Source organism: Ruditapes philippinarum, unplaced genomic scaffold (genome assembly GCF_026571515.1).
Source record: "Ruditapes philippinarum isolate M1 unplaced genomic scaffold, ASM2657151v2 ctg56_1_1_1_1, whole genome shotgun sequence".
In the NCBI taxonomy this organism is placed as follows: Eukaryota; Metazoa; Mollusca; class Bivalvia; order Venerida; family Veneridae; genus Ruditapes; species Ruditapes philippinarum.
The window spans coordinates 551,803-573,128 of NW_026862156.1; the positions used below are offsets into that span (position 1 = coordinate 551,803).

Genomic DNA, 21,326 nt, shown 5'->3' on the forward strand with positions numbered 1-21,326 from the left:
GAAAAATTGGTAATTACTGGTAATCTACCCAGGAAAACCTGTTCGGTGGGTTGACCGTCAAGATATGGCCAGAAAAATGTTAAAATCGAAGTAAGCCAGAAAAGCAACAAAAAAAAGTGAAATTAATTGATGCTTTAAAAAAACTGTACAGAGTGGTTCAAATGATCAAACATAATGAAAGACAGTTTATGAAAATGATAATAATTTTATGATTTAAAATAATAGCTTTATAATTTGATTATTTCAGGCAATTGCTAGTGGACACAAAGGACATGATCACACAAATGGTGGAGGTCACTCTCATGATACAGGACCAATTTATAAAGGTCTATGTGGCCTTCTGGGAATCTATTTCTTTTTCTTTACAGAGAGAATACTTACAATGTTCACAGAGTATAAAAGGAAGAAAAAGGTAAATACAGACGGGTGGTTTATTTTAAGCACCACTTTTTGAAGCAAAAACGAAGATACTGTCATCACCTGTTCAGGGTTTTAAAACATATCTGCATCACTATTTTGGCTAAGTTTGTTTATGGTCACTAACTTCAATACTGACAAAGCTATAATATAGAAACATTTTATGTGGATGCATCTTTGTTATGACAAGTAGATGACCCCCCAATTGATTTTGAGGTCAATAGGTCAAATGTCAAGAGTCACCATGACTGACACTTAAATGTTTGTCATGATGGGATGACCGCTATTAATTTTGAGATGATATTTCTGATGTTATCAAGTCTTAATAACCTGTAGGTAATTTACTTTCATACCCTTTTGTGTTGGTTTTTACGTGATTGAATGTCCGAAACTCAAAATGATAATATTTGTGCTGTATGTGAATAATTTACCAATACCTTAAAGTAGTAACAAAAGTAACATGTTCCTATGAAGCAAGTATGATAATAGTACTATGTTTGGAAGGGGCTTTATAGGAATCACCCTCTAGCTCGACTATTCGATAAGAATAAGTAGAGCTATTGTAGTAACCCGAGCGTCTGCGTCGGTGTCAACGTAACCACTTATGTTAAAGTTTTTGTAATATACCTCAAATATTTTCAAAGTCCACTGACATATTATGGCTTTGAAACTTTACACACTTGTTCATCATCATGACCCCAACCTGTAGACAGGAGGAGGTAACTGTATCAAGCATTTTGACAGATTTATGCCCCTTTTTCGACTTAGAATGTACTTTAAAAGTTTTTGTAATACCTCAAATATTTTCAAAGTCCATTGACATATGGCTTTGAAACTTTGCTCACTTGTTCACCATCACAGGCTGTCAAGTTGTTCCTACTTTTTCCTACTTTCTCCTACTTTTTTAAGTGTTCCTACTTTTTCCTTCTTTATTCCTCATTTTTGTCCTCAATTCCTACTTTTTAAGAACTCAGGAAATTTGCAATTAAGTTGTACTTTTAAATCAGTGTTTCTTATCAATTAAGGATAGAAGTTATATATATAATTATGACTGTAAGAAGCTTTCATCTGTGTGGCACAAAGACCCATCCTGGCTGTCCCACATGTTATTTAAGGTAACAGTCAGATGGGTAAATGAAGGACATAATTATCTTTTGAAAGTTCAAGAATTGGCTTGAATATATAAACCCGAAAAAAGTTTTATTTTCTGAAGAAAGACCTGCTTAGTGATTTTATTGACCTGTCAATTATGAATACATTAAAGCACTTATTTGAATATTTGATCCCACTTCAGTTCTGTCTGTATTGTTTATGAGAATTAATATGGAGAATATAACTAATGTTTAGAAAAGTCACACTAGCTTGTGTGGTTTCTCGTCACATCCACAATAATACAGTGGGTTAAGAGATTATCTAATATATGAGAGTTCTGTGGTTTGATCCCTACTTTTTTCTTTGGTTTTTAGAACTATTCTTCATAATCGATGTATATTTTAAATGAAAATGGCAAAGTGCTTGCAAAATTGTCTACATGGATCTGTAACAACTTAGAAACACTGATTTGTCTCGTTTTGCATAGTCTTTTCTGCACTGTATAAGAATTCCTTTTAACATTCCTAAAACATAGATAGAACATGTTCTTTTGACATGTTCAACCATTAAAAAATTTATTTCCCACATGGTTTGAACATGGTTTGACAATGACCATTTTGGCATGGGAGGCAGTCCATTTATTCTCTGATGACTATTGAACGCTGGTAGACACATTTGCTCTTATTAAACTAGAGCATTATTTGTTTGTTACTTTTGTGTCAAATATGCAAAGGTAAGCCCATATCATGGTCTTTTGGGGCCATAATTCCAAATCTTAGCCCTAAAATTTCTGAAATATTGCCCTAAAATTTGCCCTAATTTTAGGTCTGATGGACTGTAAGAAGCTTTCATCTGTGTGGCACAAAGACCCATCCTGGCTGTCCCACTTGTCATTTAAGGTAACAGTCAGATGGGTAAATGAAGGACATAATTATCTTTTGAAAGTTCCAAGAATTGGCTTGAATATATAAACCCAGGGACAACCTGTATACATTGTAATTCATAGAAACAAATCAATTCAATCACATATTACTGCTTGCATCTCGAAGATTAATATAATGTGTGCATTGACCGTATAATCAGTATGCAAATGACAGGTTTATAAAATCAAACAATACAAATCATCATGTATTTAATGAGGTAAGACAGCTAAATTTTCCTACTTTTTAGCTCACCTGTCACTTTTGTGATCGCTTTTCGTCCGGCTTCCGTCCGTCTGGCGTCCGTAAACTTTTACTTTAAATGACATCTCCTCATAAACCGCTGAGCCAATTTCATCCAAACTTCACAGGAATGTTCCTTTGGTGGTCACCTTTAAAAATTGTTCAAAGAATTTAATTCCATGCAGAACTCTGGTTGCCATGGCAACCGATAGAAAAAACTTAAAATATCTTCTTTTAAAAAACCCAAAGAGGTAGAGCTTAGATATTTGGCATAAAACATCTTCTAGTGAGTGTCTATCAAGTTTGTTCAAATAAAAGCCCTGGGGTCAAAATTGGCCCCGCCCCGGGGGTCATTGATTTTTCCCTATATGCATATAGTAAAAACTTAAAAAATCTTCTTTTAAAGAACCCAAAGAGCTAGAGCTAAGATATTTAGCATGAAACATCTTCTAATAGGTGTCTACCAAGTTTGTTCAAATAAAAGCCCTGGGGTCAAAATTGGCCCCGCCCCAGGGGTCATTGATTTTCCCTATATGCATATAGTAAAAACTTAAAAAATCTTCTTTTAAAGAACCCAAAGAGCTAGAGCTAAGATATTTAGCATGAAACATCTTCTAATAGGTGTCTTCCAAGTTTGTTCAAATAAAAGCCCTGGGGTCAAAATTGGCCCCGCCCCAGGGGGTCATTGATTTTCCCTATATGCATATAGTAAAAACTTATAAAATCTTCTTTTAAAGAACCCAAAGAGCTAGAGCTAAGATATTTAGCATGAACCATGTTCTAATGGGTGTCTACCAAATTTGTTCAAATAAGAGCCCTGGGGTCAAAATTTGCCCTGCTCCGGGGGTCATTGATTTTCCATATATGTGTAAAGCAAAAACTTTAAATTAAAAATTCTTTGAAAAAAACCAAATAGCTAGAGTTTAGATACTAAGCATGAAACATCTTCTAGTGAGTGTCTACAAAGTTTTTTCAAATAAAAGCCCTTGGGTCAAAATTGGCCCTGCCCCGGGGGTCATTGATTTTATTTATGTGTAAAGCAAAAACTTATAAAATCTTCTTTGAAAAAACCCAAATAGCTAGAGTTAAGATATTTAGCATGAAACATCTTCCAGTTAGTGTCTTCAAAGTTTGTTAAAATAAAGCCCTAGGGTCAAAATTGGCCCTGTCCCGGGGGACATTGATTTTCCTTATATGTGTATAGCAAAAACTTAAAAATCTTCTTTAAAAAAAACAGAATAGCTAGAGTTTAGATATCAAGCATGAAACATCTTCTAGTGAGTGTCTCCAAAGTTTGTTCAAATAAAAGCCCTGGGGTCAAAATCGGCCCGCCCTAGGGGTGTCATTGCTTTTAACTATATGTGTATAGTTAAAACTTAAAAAATCTTTATTTAAAAAACTCAACAAGCTAGTCCTTAGATGTTTAGCGTGAAATATCTTCTAATGGGTGTCTACCAAGTTTATTCAAATAAAAGCCCTGGGGTTTAAACTGGCCCCGCCCTGGGGGCCTATATACAGGTGAGCAACTTCAGGGCCATCATGGCCCTCTTGTTTGGTAAATGTTCCTTTTTTTATGCCCCCACAAAGTGGGAGCATATAGCGTTGCACTTGGTCGTACGTCTGTCCGTCCGCACAAATAATTTAGGTATATGAGCTAACTAACAGTACACTGGGACAAAAGAGAACAAAGGACTTCATTCCGTAAATAATAGTTAGCTCATAAGGAAACAATAGTTAGCCCACAAGGAAACAAAAGAAAAGAACAATAGAAATAGCTCATAAACCTGAATAATTGGTATGTCCGTCCATCCGTCTGTCTGTCCGTACGTCCCGAAATCTTGTGAACGCAACTCCTCTTAAACCGGATGGCAGATTTTGCTGAAACTTTCAGGGATGAACATCCTAAATGTGTAGATGTTAGTAAAGGAAGGAATTTTTGCTGCGACCAAATGTAACAGAATTATGGTCCTTTGTTGATTTTTTCACTATATACCATTTAGAAATTTTGTGAACGCAACTCCTCTTGAACCGGTGGCAGATTTTGCTTAAACTTCCAGGGATGAACAACCTTAATGTGTAGATGGTAGTAAAGGAAGGAATTTTTGCTGCGACCAAATTTAACAGAATTATGGCCCTTTGTTGATTTTTTCACTACATACCATTTAGAAATTTTGTGAACGCAACTCCTCTTAAACCGGATGGCAGATTTGTTTTCCTTTTTATCAGTTTATCCAGATTCAAATGAATTTGGTGCGTACATGGTACTTATCAAGGAAATGAAAATGAATTACATTGCCAATTGTCTAAATTCCTCAGTCCGGAGCATAACTTGAAAACTACAGGTTGGAATTCAAAACAACTTCATACAATGGTCAAACTCAATAAGGGGAAGTGCAGTGCACAAGAATCATAACTCTATCTAAAGTATTTTCAGAGTTCTTGCCCTTTGTTACTTTTCCATTGCTTTCTTTTGTCTGGACCATAACTGGAAGACTAATGGTTGGAATTCAATACAACTTAATACAATGATCAAGCACATTGAGATGAAGTGCAGTGCACAAGAATCATAACTCCATCTTGACTAATTACAGAGTTATTGCCCTTTGTTACTTTCTTTGTCCGAAGCATAACTTGAAAACTACTAGTTGGAATTCAATACAACTTCATACAATCGTCAAGCTCATTAAGAGGAAGTGCAGTGCACAAGAACCATAACTCAGTCTAGAGTAAATATTGAGTTACTGCCCTTTGTTACTTTTCCATTGCTTTTTTCTTGTCCAGAGCATTACTTGAAAAATACTATTTGGAATTCAATACAACTTCATACAATGGTCAAGTATATTGAGGGGAAGTGCAGTGCACAGAAACCATAACTCTTTCTTGACTCATTTAAGAGTTTTTGCCCTTTATTACTTTTTAATGTCCAGTTCATAACTTGAAAGTTAATGTTTGGAATTTAATGAAACTTCATACAATGGTCAAGGGCATTGAAATGAAGTGCAGTGCAGAAGAAGCATAACTCTATTTTGACTTATTACAGTTATTGCCCTTTGTTACTTTTTTGTCTAGTGCATGTACTTTTTTGTCTAGTGCATAACTTGAAAACTAGTAGTTGGAATTCAATACAACTTCATACAATGGTCAAGCGCAATGAGAGGAAGTGCAGTGTACAATAACCATATCTCCATCTTCAGTATTTGTAGAGATATTGCCCTTTGTTCTTTTTCATTGTCCGGTGCATAACTTAAAACTAATGTTTAGAATTCAATGCAACTTCATACAATGGTCAAGCGCAATAAGAGGAAGTGCAGTGCTCAAGAAGCGTTACTCTTTCTGGATTTATTACAGAGTAATTCAATAAAACTTCAATGGTCAACCATATTGTAAGGAAATGCAACATACAAAAACCACAACTTTCTTCAATTGCCCACAACCATAACTCTATTTCAATTCTTTTACAAGGTATTCTGTTAATTGTAACTTCCTCATTTCCGTCTTGTGGGGGGTATTAATCACATTAAGTGATAGTTCTAGTTGCACTTGAATTAGTAAAAATTTGCAATTTTCAACTTGAGTCGCACATAGCTCAAAAAGTATTTGACCAAGAGATTCATAAAACTTTACAGGAATGTTGGTATGCATGTGTAGTTGTGCATCTGGGGTATAGCTTGGGGATTTATCCAGTATTTCTAGAGTTATTGACCTTCAATTAGTAAAAACTGTCTTTCAATGTTCAACTTTGGTCGTGTGTAGCTCAAAAAGTATTTGACCTAAAGTCATGAGACTTTACAGAAATGTTGGTTGTCATGTGTAGTTGTGCACCTGGGGGTTTGATTGTAGATTTATCCAGTTTTTGAAGAGTAATTGCCCTTGGCTTAGTAAAAACCGTTCCTTTATGTTATGTGTTACTTGAGTTCTTGAGTTAGAATAGTAAAAATGATCAACATAGCTGTGAAGCATGTGGATTTTTAGCTCACCTGAGGACAATGTCTTCAAGTTGAGCTTTTGTGATGGCCCATTGTCCGTCATCCATTGTCCATCCGTCAACAATTTCTTTAAACAACTTCTCCTACTAAACCACATGGCCAAATTTGTTGAAACTTTGCAGGGATGTTCCTTGCATGAAACTCTACCAAAGTTGTTCAAAGAATTAAATTCCATGAAGTACTCTGGTTGCCATGGCAACTGAAAGATTTTTTTTACAAAAACTAAAAAAATCTTCTTGTAAGAAACGAAAGAGCTAGAGCTTTGATATTTGGCATGAAACATCGACTAGTGGATGTCTACCAAGTTCACGGGAGATTAACACCGTTCGTCACCCAAACAAACAAGATGGTGGATGCAGCCAAAAGTAACTTTTTCCTCTTTTTCTAAGAAATTCGTGATGTTCTAGTGTAAAGGTACATATAAAAACCTTCTCCATAATTTTCCGGGCACACAGGATTTAATTTCATGATGTTTCATCCCATATTTCATCTGAAATGCGTGTTACCAGATGTGAAGCGAGAATTTTCCACCGGTTTGATCGTGATAACGTACAGCTTCTTCTCTTAAATTCACTGTTTCCTTTACATATGTGCTTATTAACTGAAACCGCTGACATTAAATAGTTGAAATAATTATATGTCGTCAACTAAGCATGCATGCCAATTCTGGCTAGATTTACGGCTGTAGTATTATTATTGGGGCATTTTCCAGAAATGATAACATATGGCGCACAAAGTATCCGTGATAATGTACGGCGCATTTTTCCACCAAGCAGAAAAATTAATATTTACAGCCGTAATTCTAGCCAGAATTGGCATGCATGCTTAGTTGATGACACATTACAACTTTTTAAAGTCAGTGGTTTCAGTGAATATGCATATATGTAAAGGCAGCAATGAATTTGAGAGAAGAAGCCGTACGTTATTACGATCAATCTGGTCGAAAATTCTTTCACTTTGAATCTTGTGACGCGCATTTCAGATGAAGTATTGGTTGAAACATCATGAAATAAAATCACGTGTGCCCGGCAAACTGTGGAGAAGGTTATTATATGTACCCTTACACTAGAACATCACAAATTTCATAGAAAAAGAGGAAAAAACTTACTTTTTGGCTGCGTCCACCATCGTGTTTGTTTGGGTAACAAATGGCGTGATTCTCCCCCGTGAAGTTTGTTTAAAAAAAGCCCTAGGGTCAAAATTGGCCCTGCCCCAGGGGTCATTGATTTTCCTTATATGTATATAGTAAAAAGTTAGAAAATCTTCTTGTGACAATCCAAAACTGTTATAGATTAGATATTTATCTTGAAACATCTTCTAGTGGATGTCTACCAAGTTTGTTCAAATAATGCTCTCTCTCTCTCTAAATAAATATAAAGTAAAAACTAGAAAAAAAATCCTTGTTAAAATAAAGGCCTTAGGGTCAAAATTGACCCTGCTCTAGGGATCATTGACTTTCCTTATATATACATGTATTTAGTAAAAACTTTAAAAAATCTTCTTGTGAAAATCCTTAAGACCTAAAGCTTAGAAATTTAGCATGAAGCATGTTCTTGTTTATGTCTACCATGTTTGTTGGGGAAAAAAAACCTAGGGTCAAAATTGGCCACGCCCCAGGGAATTGAGGTTGACAGTTTGTGTTGTTTGTTTTCCCTCTCTTTTTCTATCATCTTTTTATTAACTCACCTCTCACTTAGTGACAGGCTGAACTGTTTAATAAAATGGCTGCCAGAGTTAGAAATTAGAAAACAACAACATTTAAACAACATCTTAACCACTGGTTCAGTTTTGAAATAATTTTACACAAAAATTTTCTTAGTGACAGTGTAAATTTTTTTTTTTCAAATTTAGCTGTTTCTTGTTTTCAAAATGTGCTTCTGGGGTGAAAAGGGGCTACACTTTGACCTTTTGACATATTTCTCAGGTGAGCGATCCAGGGCCCTCTGAGCCCTCTTGTTTTGTTAGAGCCCTTGACTTAGTATAAATTTGCAATTTTCAAATTGTTCATGGTCAGCCTGTGTACTTATGGTGGCATCTTTGGGTTTGCTTGTGGATCTATTCAATATTTGTAAAGTTATTGCCCTTGACTTAGTAAAAATATTTTACTTTTCAACTTGTGTCATGTGCAGCCCAAAAAATATATGACCTAGAGTCTTAAGTTTGACAAATCAGTTGAGTGTGGGGACACATTTCTAGTTGAAACAAATTTTCATTGGGGCATTAAGTGTCCCATCTTAACAAATTGGGGCAAAAGTATCCTATAGACACATTTCTCATTTCGATGTATTTATATTTGTTTAAATAAAAAGAACAGCATTGATAAATAATATTCTAATTTAATTTTTAGCACAAAAGAAATCATAGTAATAAATATTTGAAAGATGAGGAAATGTTGAAAGTTGGAGAAAAACTTGCAAATAGTGAATGTGATGGAATGATGATGAGTATCCACCCAAACAAAGGTAACCTCCATCTTAATACTTATAAGTTGTAAAGTTCACAACCTAAAAATTATTTTTGTAATTTTCCAAATTAAACTTAGTCGCAATTTTACCATTCCCACTCACAATTTTCCCTTTTTATGCCCCCTTTCAAAGAAGTGGGGGTATATTGCTTTGCATTTGTCGGTTGATTAGTCATTCTATATTTTCGTAACATTTTCAGTTTGAATATCTTTGATTTTTAGATGATCTATGAGGGATGAATTTTTTTTGTGGTGTGATAAGGGATATTTCCCAATGATGAAAAATTATTTTTGCAAGCTTAAAATGCCTTTATTTTGTCAGAAGAGCATTGACTATGACCTGACTACTTCTCTCATGTCACTCCTGTAACACTATTATATTTAACAGCTAGAAAGAGGATACTGTGTCTACAAATCATAAACATGTATCATTCAACAGGCTTTGTATTAATCTTTTCAAAGAACAATTAATTCATATTAAAAAGGCACCAAATATAAATTTTAGATGATAAATACACCTGGATTTTTAAATCGTAAATATTTAGAGTATTGGAGTTTATATAATTATAAATAAGCGCATTTTATGTAATTTTATATTGCCTTAAGATGTAAAGATTGTCTGAATGTTATGAACTGTTACCATTTGGTAAGACCTTAGTAAAATAATAACTATATTTTTATGTGCTGTTACATGAGTGACATGTACTGTTAAAGGAAATACGCTTCTGTTACAGCAGTGACAAAAAATAAACTTGCATGGTACTTCGTTATTTTACCAAACTTTTATTGAATTCCATTTTATTTTATATTAAGATTAAATGTCATCTGAAAGCTATTATGTAGTGTTTTTATCTGACAAGACCGTGGTTAAATAATTATGTTACATGAGTGACATTTCTGTTACAGTAACCACAAAAATATGCATGCATGGTACTTCACAATTTCATCAAACTTATATTCAATTCATTAATACAAGAAGATACTAAATGTAAGATATTCATCTTATGTCAAAATCCAAGTATTCTGTCACAGTTATTCTCCCCTAGTTTTGTATTAATAAGTATTTCTTAAATGCTAATAAATGATTGAATGCAAGGTTAAATAAAATTGCTAAAGAAAGTTTATGGGAAAAGACATTCATGAATGTTGAAATTTAGAACTTCATATTTCATAAAAAGTAATAAGAATAGATTAGTTGCTGAGAAGTAGCAGTTAAAGTCAGCTTTAATGAAAAAAACTTTTTGGTTTGAATATTTACGTGGTGTGGATTTGGAACCCAGATTTAACGGGACAATATTCAATGACAATTTGGTGCCGATTAAATGTACCAAAGAATTTTACAAAATGGAACAATCACGTTAGACAAAAATACTTTCAACCAATCAATGATTATCAAAGTCTTCTAAATTATTTGTTTATTCTTTTTGCTCAAGTCATCAACAACCTAAGGTGCTAGGACCCACTTATATTTTCTGTATTTCTAATTTAGCAGACAACATTTAACTTTTAGATAGGCATCACTCTTATAAATTGATCATGTTTCTTTGACTGCCTTACTAACTTCTTCTGCCTTACTTCTTTCTGCTATCTTATTACTTTCTGCTGACTTACTTTTTTCTGCCTAGCTACTTCCTCCTGAATTACTCTTCTGCCTGACTTACTTTCTGCTGTCTTACTACTACTCTCTTCTGTCTCACTACTTTCTGCTGACTTACTACTTTCTTCTGCCTGACTTCTTTCTGCTACCTTATTATCCCCCGCCGATGGATCAGGGGATATAGTTTGGCGTTGTCCGTCCTTCCTTCCGTCCATCCGTCCGTCCGAATTTCGTTTCCGCGCTAGTTCTCTGCCACTACTGACTGGAATTCAATGAAACTTTATGGGAATCATCAATATCAAGAAGAGATGCGCATATCGTCCGCTTGTTCCAGTTAGACCTTTTAACTCAGAGTTATGGCCCTTGATTAGTTTTGCATTATGCATATAGAGCCCGTACTGGGTGCCAGAAGTTCTAGCTGTATGTGAGTCACATATATCTAGCCAATACACACTATTGTGGCTAGCCGTACAGTAGTTTTTCAATAGTAGATAAATGCAATGATGAAGTCAGTAATTTGCAGGTCTTATTACATTTTCGGAACAGAATAAACATACATATTTTTTAAAAATAATATTACCGATGATGGTCGGCCATTATATTATCATGATGACAAGATATCGGATAGATCCAGCAGGTTTTTTCTCTCTGCTTTAGTTATTGGTGCCGGTACCAGACTGATTGGGAAAAAATGCGTTATTTTGACTCAAATTTTATTAAGCATCTTTTCAGCTACAAATAAGATTGGCCATAATGAATAAAGACAGTTAACATCTTCCAGTGTCCAGGTAGAACTATTGAGTGGTAATTAATATAAATATAATCAATCATTTTAGAGAAATATCATGGCCTGCTGGAATTTTGAACAGTCATTTTGAGAATTTTCTCATTAGAATTTGGGAATTTTCATGTCTTTTTACCATTGGGAACAGTACCTTTTTCGAGTAATACAGTCTAACTTGCCCATGCGACCACGTGTATTAAGCGACTTTTGTCTTAAACGACCACTTTAAATTCCCCCCGATCATTTTCTCTCTATATCTTTAATGTATTAAGCGACTTTTGCTCAACGCGACCAGCGACCGCTAATTAGTCACCTAATTGACATCAATCTTTTCATTAAACGACCACTTTTACCTGTCAAGTAATTGTGTTTTTAGAGAACGCCACCTCGTTATGTCACAAGTGTCAGCAATCAAAACACAACAATAAACGTGTGAAAAACTCTATTTCCCATACCGTTTTAGCGTATGCAAATGAAGTTAAGTATACGCGTGACGTGTATTATCCAATAATATCGGATAAACAATGCAACGCTCCGCCCATACTGAGATGGTGTATACGCTTCGCTTGTTGACATTTAGACTGCATTGAATTGACCTTGAACTTGATTAGCCATTAAATTAATCGTAACAAATAGATGTAGTTTGTTTATTTCAAATGAAAAAATGCACAACAGAAAACATCTTCACTAATAGGGTTTTCGTGTTGGAGACAAGGAAAAACAACGGAGAAGTTAAAAAATTCTGGAAAAAATGTCAAACATGTACGTAATGGATCAAAACTGTTTTGTCAATAAATATCAGAACGTTATTTTTACATTTGCATCCGTTTAGATTATCGGAGCGTACTTATTATTCAACATTTATATAAAAATGAAGTTGAAAAACAATCCCATCGAATAAAAAAGATGTCATTTATAAATTTTGACTTTTATATCATGCTGACTGTCTTAAGAGACCGTTTCATTAAGCGACCGTTTTTGGTGTTTCCCTTGCCCGGTCGCTTAATACACGTTTGACTGTAGTTATAACTTATATAAAGAAAAAAACACTGCGATCTATCAGAAATAAATTGACCTTTAATTGAAGAGTTTTCGTTAGCCAATGGAAATTCTGTACATGTTATTTACAAGTTTTAATTATTAAAAATACTTTGTCATGATCTACATGTAACTACTGCTGGATATTGACCCACAGACTTTAAGGTAAATTATACAGTAGTGTTCTTGTGCAGTCATGAAAAACAGACCTGTGCGTTTCATCTTGTATTGGTGAGCAAACAACCAGCTTGTCATTTTCAATGCCCGCTAAAAGCCTTCGAGATAAAATTTTATTACAAATATGTTCCATACAAATGATATAATATTGTTTCAGTTTTTTTCTCTTCATTTTGTTAGTATGGTTTAGGTTTCCGCTCATTCTCTTGAAAGCAATTTATCACAAAGTCTTCATATTTCTAATTTTGATTGGTCATAACTATTAGATGAACCCTATTGATTTTGGGTCACTAGTTCAAAGGTTAAGGTCACAGAGGCCTTTTAAGTAAGAATGATGTCTGCTCATTATCTTGAAAACTATTTATCACAAAGTCTTTATTATTTTTCTTTTTTCCAATTAACTGAACGGTTCCAAGTACCCATTTATGGCAAGTGTCTATAACAAAATAACCAATAATGTGTCAAGGGCTAGAAATGGGGGCATGTGTTGTTTGACATTTCTTGTTAAATTTATTAGTTTTAACTCTAAAAGTTTGATAAAATATACAAATGGTATTACCGTATTAGTAATTGTAAGTTCTAAAACTATGAGAGGTATCAACATGAAATTATGTAGGTAGTAGGATCTCATTGAGTAGGTGTGCAGTGCACAAGAACCGTAACTCTCCCTTGCCTAATTTTTGAATTATTCCCCTTTGTTTGTTTTACACTTTGAACTTTGTCTGGGGACATAACTCTATAACTATAAGAGGTATCGACAAGAAACTTTGTAGGTAAATAGATCTCATTGAGTAGGTGTGCAATGCATAAGAACCGTAACTCTGCCTTGCCTAATTTTTGAATTATCCCCCTTTGTTTATTTTACACTTTGAACTTTGTCCAGGACATAACTCTAAAACTATAAGAGGTATCAACATGAAACTTTGTAGGTAGATAGATCTTATTGAGTAGGTGTGCAGTGCACAAGAACTGTAACTCTGCCTTGCCTAATTTTTGAATTATCCCCCTTTGTTTATTTTACATTTTGAACTTTGTCCGGGACATAACTCTAAAACTATAAGAGGTATCAACATGAAACTTTGTAGGTAGATAGATCTCATTGAGTAGATGTGCAGTACACATGAACCGTAACTCTGCCTTGTCTAATTTTTTTGGCCCCACAATGTGGGAGCATAAAGCGTTGCACTTGTCCGTCCGTCCGTCACTCCGTCCGTCAGTCCGTCCGTACGTCCTGAAATCTTGTGAACGCAACTCCTCTTAAACCGGATGGCAGATTTTGCTTAAACTTACAGGGATGAACAACCTTAATGTGTAGATGGTTGTAAAGGAAGGTATTTTCGCTGCGACCAAATTTAACAGAATTATGGCCCTTTGTTGATTTTTTCACTAGATACTATGTAGAAATTTTGTGAACGCAACTCCTCTTAAACCGGATGGCAGATTTTGCTTAAACTTACAGTGATGAACAACCTTAATGTGTAGATGGTAGTAAAGGAAGGAATTTTTCCTGCGACCAAATTTAACAGAATTATGGCCCTTTGTTGATTTTTTCACTATATACTATGTAGAAATTTTGTGAACGCAACTCCTCTTAAACCGGATGGCAGATTTTGCTTAAACTTACAGGGATGAACAACCTTAAGGTGTAGATGGTAGTAAAGGAAGGAATTTTCGCTGTGACCAAATTTAACAGAATTATGGCCCTTTGTTGATTTTTTCACTATATACTATGTAGAAATTTTGTGAACGCAACTCCTCTTAAACCGGATGGCAGATTTTGCTTAAACTTACAGTGATGAACAACCTTAAGGTGTAATTGGTAGTAAAGGAAGGAATTTTCGCTGCGACCAAATTTTACAGAATTATGGCCCTTTGTTGATTTTTTCATTATATACTATGTAGAAATTTTGTGAATGCAACTCCTCTTAAACCGGATGGCAGATTTTGCTTAAACTCCCAGGGATGAACAACCTTAATGTGTCGATGGCAGTAAAGGAAGGAATTTTTGCTGCAACCAAATTTAACAGAATTATGGCCCTTTGTTGATTTTTTCATTATATACTATGTAGAAATTTTGTGAACACAACTCCTCTTAAACCGGATGGCAGATTTTGCTTAAACTTCCAGGGATTAACAACCTTAATGTGTAGATGGTAGTAAAGGAAGGAATTTTTGCTGCGACCAAATTTAACAGAATTATGGCCCTTTGTTGATTTTTAGTTTTTTAACTTGTGGCACATGTAGTCCAAAAAATATTTGACCTAGAGTCATGAGATTGACAGAACAGTGGCGTGTGGGGGCATCCGTGTCCTATGGACACATTTCTAGTTGAATTGATTTTTAGCTCACCTGTCACAAAGTGACAGGGTGAGCTTTTGTGATCGCTTTTCGTCCGGCGTCCGTCCCGCGTCTGTAAACTTTTACTTTAAATGACATCTCCTCATAAACCACTAAGCCAATTTATCCAAACTTCACAGGAATGTTCCTTTGGTGGTCACCTTTGAAAATTGTTCAAAGAATGTAATTCCATGCAGAACTCTGGTTGCCATGGCAACCAAAAGAAAAAACTTTAAATATCTTCTTCTAAAAAATCCAAAGATCTAGAGCTTAGATATTTGGCATGAAACATCTTCTAGTGGGTGTCTACCAAGTTTGTTCAAATAAAAGCCCTGGGGTCAAAATTGGCCCCGCCCCAGGGGGTCATTGATTTTCCCTATATGCATATAGTAAAAACTTAAAAATCTTCTTTTAAAGAACCCAAAGAGCTAGAGCTAAGATATTTAGCATGAAACATGTTCTAATGGATGTCTACCAAGTTTGTTCAAATAAGAGCCCTGGGGTCAAAATTGGCCCCGCCCCGGGGGTCATTAATTTTCCTTATATGTGTAAAGCAAAAACTTAAAAATCTTCTTCGTTCAGATACTAAGCACAAAGCATCTTCTAGTGAGTGTCTACAAAGTTTGTTCAAATAAAAGCCCTGGGGTCAAAATTGGCCTCGCCCCAGGGGACATTGATTTTCCTTATATGTGTATAGCAAAAACTTAAAAATCTTCTTTGAAAAAACACAAATAGCTAGAGTTTAGATATTAAGCATGAAACATCTTCTAGTAAGTGTCTACAAAGTTTGTTTAAATAAAAGCCCTGGGGTCAAAATTTGCCCCAAACCGGGGGGGGGGGGGTCATTGATTTTCCTTATATGTGTAAAGCATTGACTTATCATAGACGTAAATGCAAACTTTATATTACTAATAAGTACTTTTTTATATGAATTAGCTAAACGAGTAAAAAAAATGTCAGAAAGAAAGTAACTTAAAACCATGTGGAAATGTAAAATAATTGTTATATATAAATACCCAAGTTTATTGTAGAACATGTATCTATAGGTTAATATGAGCTGTTTAAGTATAGGTTAGAGTGCATATTGGGTGTTCTTCGTAAATAAGAAAGCTAAAAAGGAGCCGAGCATGCGAAGCGACTGTAGCTGAAAAATCCTCGTCGGTGATTGGCTTAAAAAAATTGGCGAGCACTAATTGTGGCTTTAATATGCTTATAAAAAATAGTTCTTTTTCATCTCTGAAATGATCATCAATCTTCATAACTTTATATACAGGGAAATATATTAAACTTTCCCCCTGAACACTCATGTAGATGTTTATTCACCTTAAGAAAACGAAGTGACTCTGTATTAGTTTGTTGTCTATGTAATTTCATTCGTAAGTTTAATTCATTTCTAGTTTGCCCAATATAAAATTGTTGACAATTTGGACAAATAATACTATATATTACATTTTTAGCTCGACTTTTTTTTTTTTTTTTTAAAGTAGAGGTATTGTTATAGTTGCGGCGGCGGCGTTGCCGTCCGCAAACTTGTACCTGGATCATAACTTTTTAATTATGCCCCCACTTCGAAGAAGACGTGGTATATTGCTTTGCACTTGTCGGTCCGTAGACCAAATGGTTTCCGAGTGATAACTTAAGAACCCTTAGGCCTAGGAACTTCAAACTTAGAATGGTGATTGGTCATGACCAGTAGATGACCCCTATTGATTTTGGGGTCAAGGGGTCAAAGGTCAAGGTCACATTGACCTTGTATGTTAAAACGGTTTCCGATCAATAACTAAAGAACGCTAAGGCCTAGGAACTTTAAACTTGATATGGTGATTGGGCATGACCAGCAGATGACCCCTATTGATTTTGGGGTCAAGGGGTCAAAGGTCACATTGACCTTGTAGGTAAAAACGGTTTCCGATCAATAACTAAAGAACCCTTAGGCCTAGGAACTTCAAACTTAGTATGGTGATTGGTCATGACCAGCAGATGACCCCTATTGATTTTGGGGTCAAGGGGTAAAAGTTCAAGGTCACATTGACCTTTAAGGTAAAAACCGTTTTCGATCAATAACTAAAGAACACTTAGGCCTAGGTACTTCAAACTTGGTATGATGATTGGTCATGACCAGCAGATGACCCCTATTGATTAAGGGGTCAAGGGGGAAGGTCAAGGTCACATTGACCTTGTAGGTAAAAACGGTTTCTGATCAATTACTAAAGAACGCTTAGGCCTAGGAATTTCAAACTTGGTATGATAATTGGTCATGACCAGCAGATGACCCCTATTGATTTTGGGGTCAAAGGTCAAGGTCACATTGACCTTGTAGGTTAAAATGGTTTCCGATCAATAACTAAAGAACCCTTAGTCCTAGGATCTTCAAACTAGGTATGATGATTGGTCATGACCTGCGGATGACCCCTATTGATTTTGGGGTCAAAGGTCAAGGTCACATTGACCTTGTAGGTAAAAACGGTTTCCGATCAATAAATAAAGAACCCTTAGGCCTAGGAACTTTAAACTTGGTATGATGATTGGTCATGACCAGTAGATGACCCCTATTGATTTTGGGGTCAAAGGGTCAATGTCATAGTGACCTTGTACTTAATGACTGTTTCTGACCAATAACTCAACAACTCGAGTTGCCTTGGTTGATATTTATGCCCCCACTTCGAAGAAGAGGGGGTATATTGCTTTGCATTTGTCGGTCCGTCGGTCGTAGTCCAAATGGTTTCCGAGTGATAACTAAAGAACCCTTAGGCCTAGGAACTTCAAACTTGGTATGGTGATTGGTCATGACCAGTAGATGACCCCTATTGATTTTGGGGTCAAGGGGTCAAAGGTCAAGGTCACATTGACCTTGTAGGTGAAAACGGTTTCCGATCAATAAATAAAGAACGCTTAGGCCTAGGTACTTCAAACTTGGTATCATGATTAGTCATGACCAGCAGATGACCCCTATTTATTTTGGGGTCAAGGGGTCAAAGGTCAAGGTCACATTGACCTTGTAGGTAAAAACCGTTTCCGATCAATAACTAAAGAACGCTTAGGCCTAGGAACTTCAAACTTGGTATGATGATTGGTCATGACCAGCAGATGACCGCTATTGATTTTGGGGTCAAGGGGTCAAAGGTCAAGGTTACATTGATCTTGTAGGTAAAAACTGTTTCAGATCAATAACTAAAGAACGCTTAGGCCTAGGTACTTCAAACTTGGTAAGATGATTGGTCATGACCAGCAGATGAGCCCTATTAATATTGGGGTCAAGGGGGAAGGTCAAGGTCACATTGACCTTGTAGGTAAAAATGGTTTCTGATCAATAACTAAAGAACGCTTAGGCCTAGGAATTTCAAACTTGGTATGATGATTGGTCATGACCAGCAGATGACCCCTATTGATTTTGGGGTCAAAGGTCAAGGTCACATTGACCTTGTAGGTTAAAACGGTTTCCGATCAATAACTAAAGAACCCTTAGTCCTAGGAACTTCAAACTTGGTATGATGATTGGTCATGACCAGCAGATGACCCCTATTGATTATGAGGTCAAGGGTCAAAGGTCAAGGTCACATTGACCTTGTAAGGATAACCCTTAAAAATAACCCGACAGACCTTGACCTTCACTCATTAATGACCTTGACTTTGTTTTGGCTGTTACTTTGCTATTATTGAAGGGATCAACTTCATATTATAACAGAACATACATAAAGACAAGACCTTGTTATGCCCCCCTTCGAAGAAGAGGGGGTATATTGTTTTGCGAATGTCGGTCTGTCTGTCTGTCGGTCCGTCGGTCTGTCCGTCGGTAGACCACATGGTTTCCGCTGATTATCTTGAAAAGTATTTATCACAAAGTCTTCATATTTCACATAGTGATTGGTCATCACTAGTAGATGACCCCTATTGATTTTGGGGTTACTAGGTCAAAGGTCAAGGTCACAGGGGCCTTAAATGTCAAAATGGTTTCAGCTGATTATCTTGAAAAGTATGTATCACAAAGTCTTCATATTTCACACAGTGATTGGTCATAACTATTAGATGACCCCTATTGATTTTGGGGTCACTAGGTCAAAGGTCAAGGTCACAGGGGCTTTAAATGTCAAAATAGTTTCCACTGATTATCTTGAAAATGTATTTATCACAAAGTCTTCATATTTCACATAGTGATTGGTCATCACTAGTAGATGACCCCTATTGATTTTGGGGTCACTAGGTCAAAGGTCAAGGTCACAGGGACCTTAAATGTCAAAATGGTTTCTGCTGATTATCTTGAAAAGTATGTATCACAAAGTCTTCATATTTCACACAGTGATTGTTCATAACTATTAGATGACCCCTATTGATTTTGGGGTCACTAGGTCAAAGGCGAAGGTCACAGGGGCTTTAAATGTCAAAATGGTTTCCGCTGATTATCTTGAAAGTATGTATCACAAAGTCTTCATATTTCACATAGTGATTGGTCATCACTAGTAGATGACCTCTATTGATTTTGGGGTCACTAGGTCAAAGGTCAAGGTCACAAGGGCCTTAAATGTCAAAATGGTTTCCGCTGATTATCTTGAAAAGTATGTATCACAAAGTCTTCATATTTCACATAGTGATTGGTCATCACTAGTAGATGACCCCTATTGATTTTGGGGTCACTAGGTCAAAGGTCAAGGTCACAGGGACCTTAAAATGTCAAAATGGTATCCGCTGATTATCTTGAAAAGTATTCATCACAAAGTCTTCATATTTCACATAGTGATTGGTCATAACTAGTAGATGACCCCTATTGATTTTGGGGTCACTAGGTCAAGGTCACAGGGGCCTTAAATGTCAAAAGAGTTTCCGCTGATTATCTTGAAAAGTATTCATCACAAAGTCTTCATATTTCACCTAGTTATTGGTCATAAGAAGTAGATGACCTCTATTGATTTAGGGGTCATTAGGTCAAAGGTCAATGTCACATGGGCCTTAAATGTCAAAATGGTTTCTGTTGATTTTTCCATAATTGAACACTTCCATGTACCCATTTTTGGCAAGTTTATGTAATAAAATTATCAATTATGTGAGTCAATGGCTAGAAAGGGGGGTATTTGTGTGGTTCGACATTCTTGTTGTTTATTGTGACTTCACCATGTGACCCCACCACGTGACTCCACCACGTGACTCCACCACGTGTCTCCACCACGTGACTCCACCACGTGACTCCACCACGTGACACCACCACGTGACTCCACCCCGTGACACCACCACGTGACACCACCACGTGACTCCACCACGTATCTCTACCGAGTGTCTCCACCACGTGACTTCACCACGTGACTTGACCACGTGACTCCACCACGTGTCTCCACCAAGTGTCTCCACCACGTGACTCCACCATGTGTATGTATTTATAGAATTTTCTATTTATAGAATTGTGTGTTTCTATTGATAGAATTTTCTATTGATAGAATTGCGTGTCTCTATTTATATATATATAAATTAGTAAATTTATATATAAAAATATATAGACAAAACTAATGTGACAAGACAGAATGATTAATTTTGTAAAAAGGAAACGTTAATATTTTGTTCAAACATTTCTTTGTTTGCTTTTAGAGAAAGTAAAAAGTCGAGCGTTGCCCCCGCCCGGAGGTGGCTCTTGTTAGTTATACTTTGTATAGGTCATACTTTGTTTTACTGTGAAATTTTTGCCATTTGTAAACTGAATTGTGTTACCTTCGATAATTGAAGGACTTGTCTTGGTTCTGTTACATTTTGTTACAGACGGAATGTCCACTTTCATATCAAATCTGGAGGGTGATAAAATTTGTTTTAAGTTTTTCGACTGTCTTTTACTGTTTATAATTCTTTATAAGCACTCTAAAAGATACATTGATAATTAAAGAGGCTGATAAAGGAGGTGCTGTTGTTTGCATGAATAATACTTTTTACAAAGAAAAGATTTCATTTTATTAAATGATCCTATTAATTACGAAGAAACAGATAAGGAGAAGATTTAAGAACTAAACATGTTTTGCATGACATTATTAGAAAATACGGTGATGGCCTTATGAAAGAAGAGTCTGACTATCTAACAAATTTTGAACACACAACAAGGTGTTTCTATGGTTTACCAAAAATTCACAAAAGTAAAACAATTGCTGATTCATTGAACGAACAACAGTCAGAATATCTGAAAGCTTGTGATCTTAACGATTAACCTTTTAGACCTATTTGTGGAGGACCTAATAGCATAACACAAAGACTCAGCCGACTATTAGATATAATTCTTAAACCTCTATGTAAATGTGTT

The 21,326-nt window shown here is 35.7% G+C and overlaps 1 protein-coding gene across 1 annotated transcript in view; it reads left to right on the forward strand.

Annotated features, from left to right (window-relative positions):
* LOC132718130 (zinc transporter ZIP10-like) overlaps positions 1 to 21,326 on the forward strand; it is a 116,121-nt gene that overhangs the window by 69,620 nt on the left and 25,175 nt on the right. Inside the window, exons 6-7 of the mRNA XM_060701754.1 lie at positions 248 to 412; positions 9,006 to 9,120. Coding sequence (XP_060557737.1) covers positions 248 to 412; positions 9,006 to 9,120 — 280 coding nt within the window. The remainder of the gene's footprint in view (positions 1 to 247; positions 413 to 9,005; positions 9,121 to 21,326) is intronic.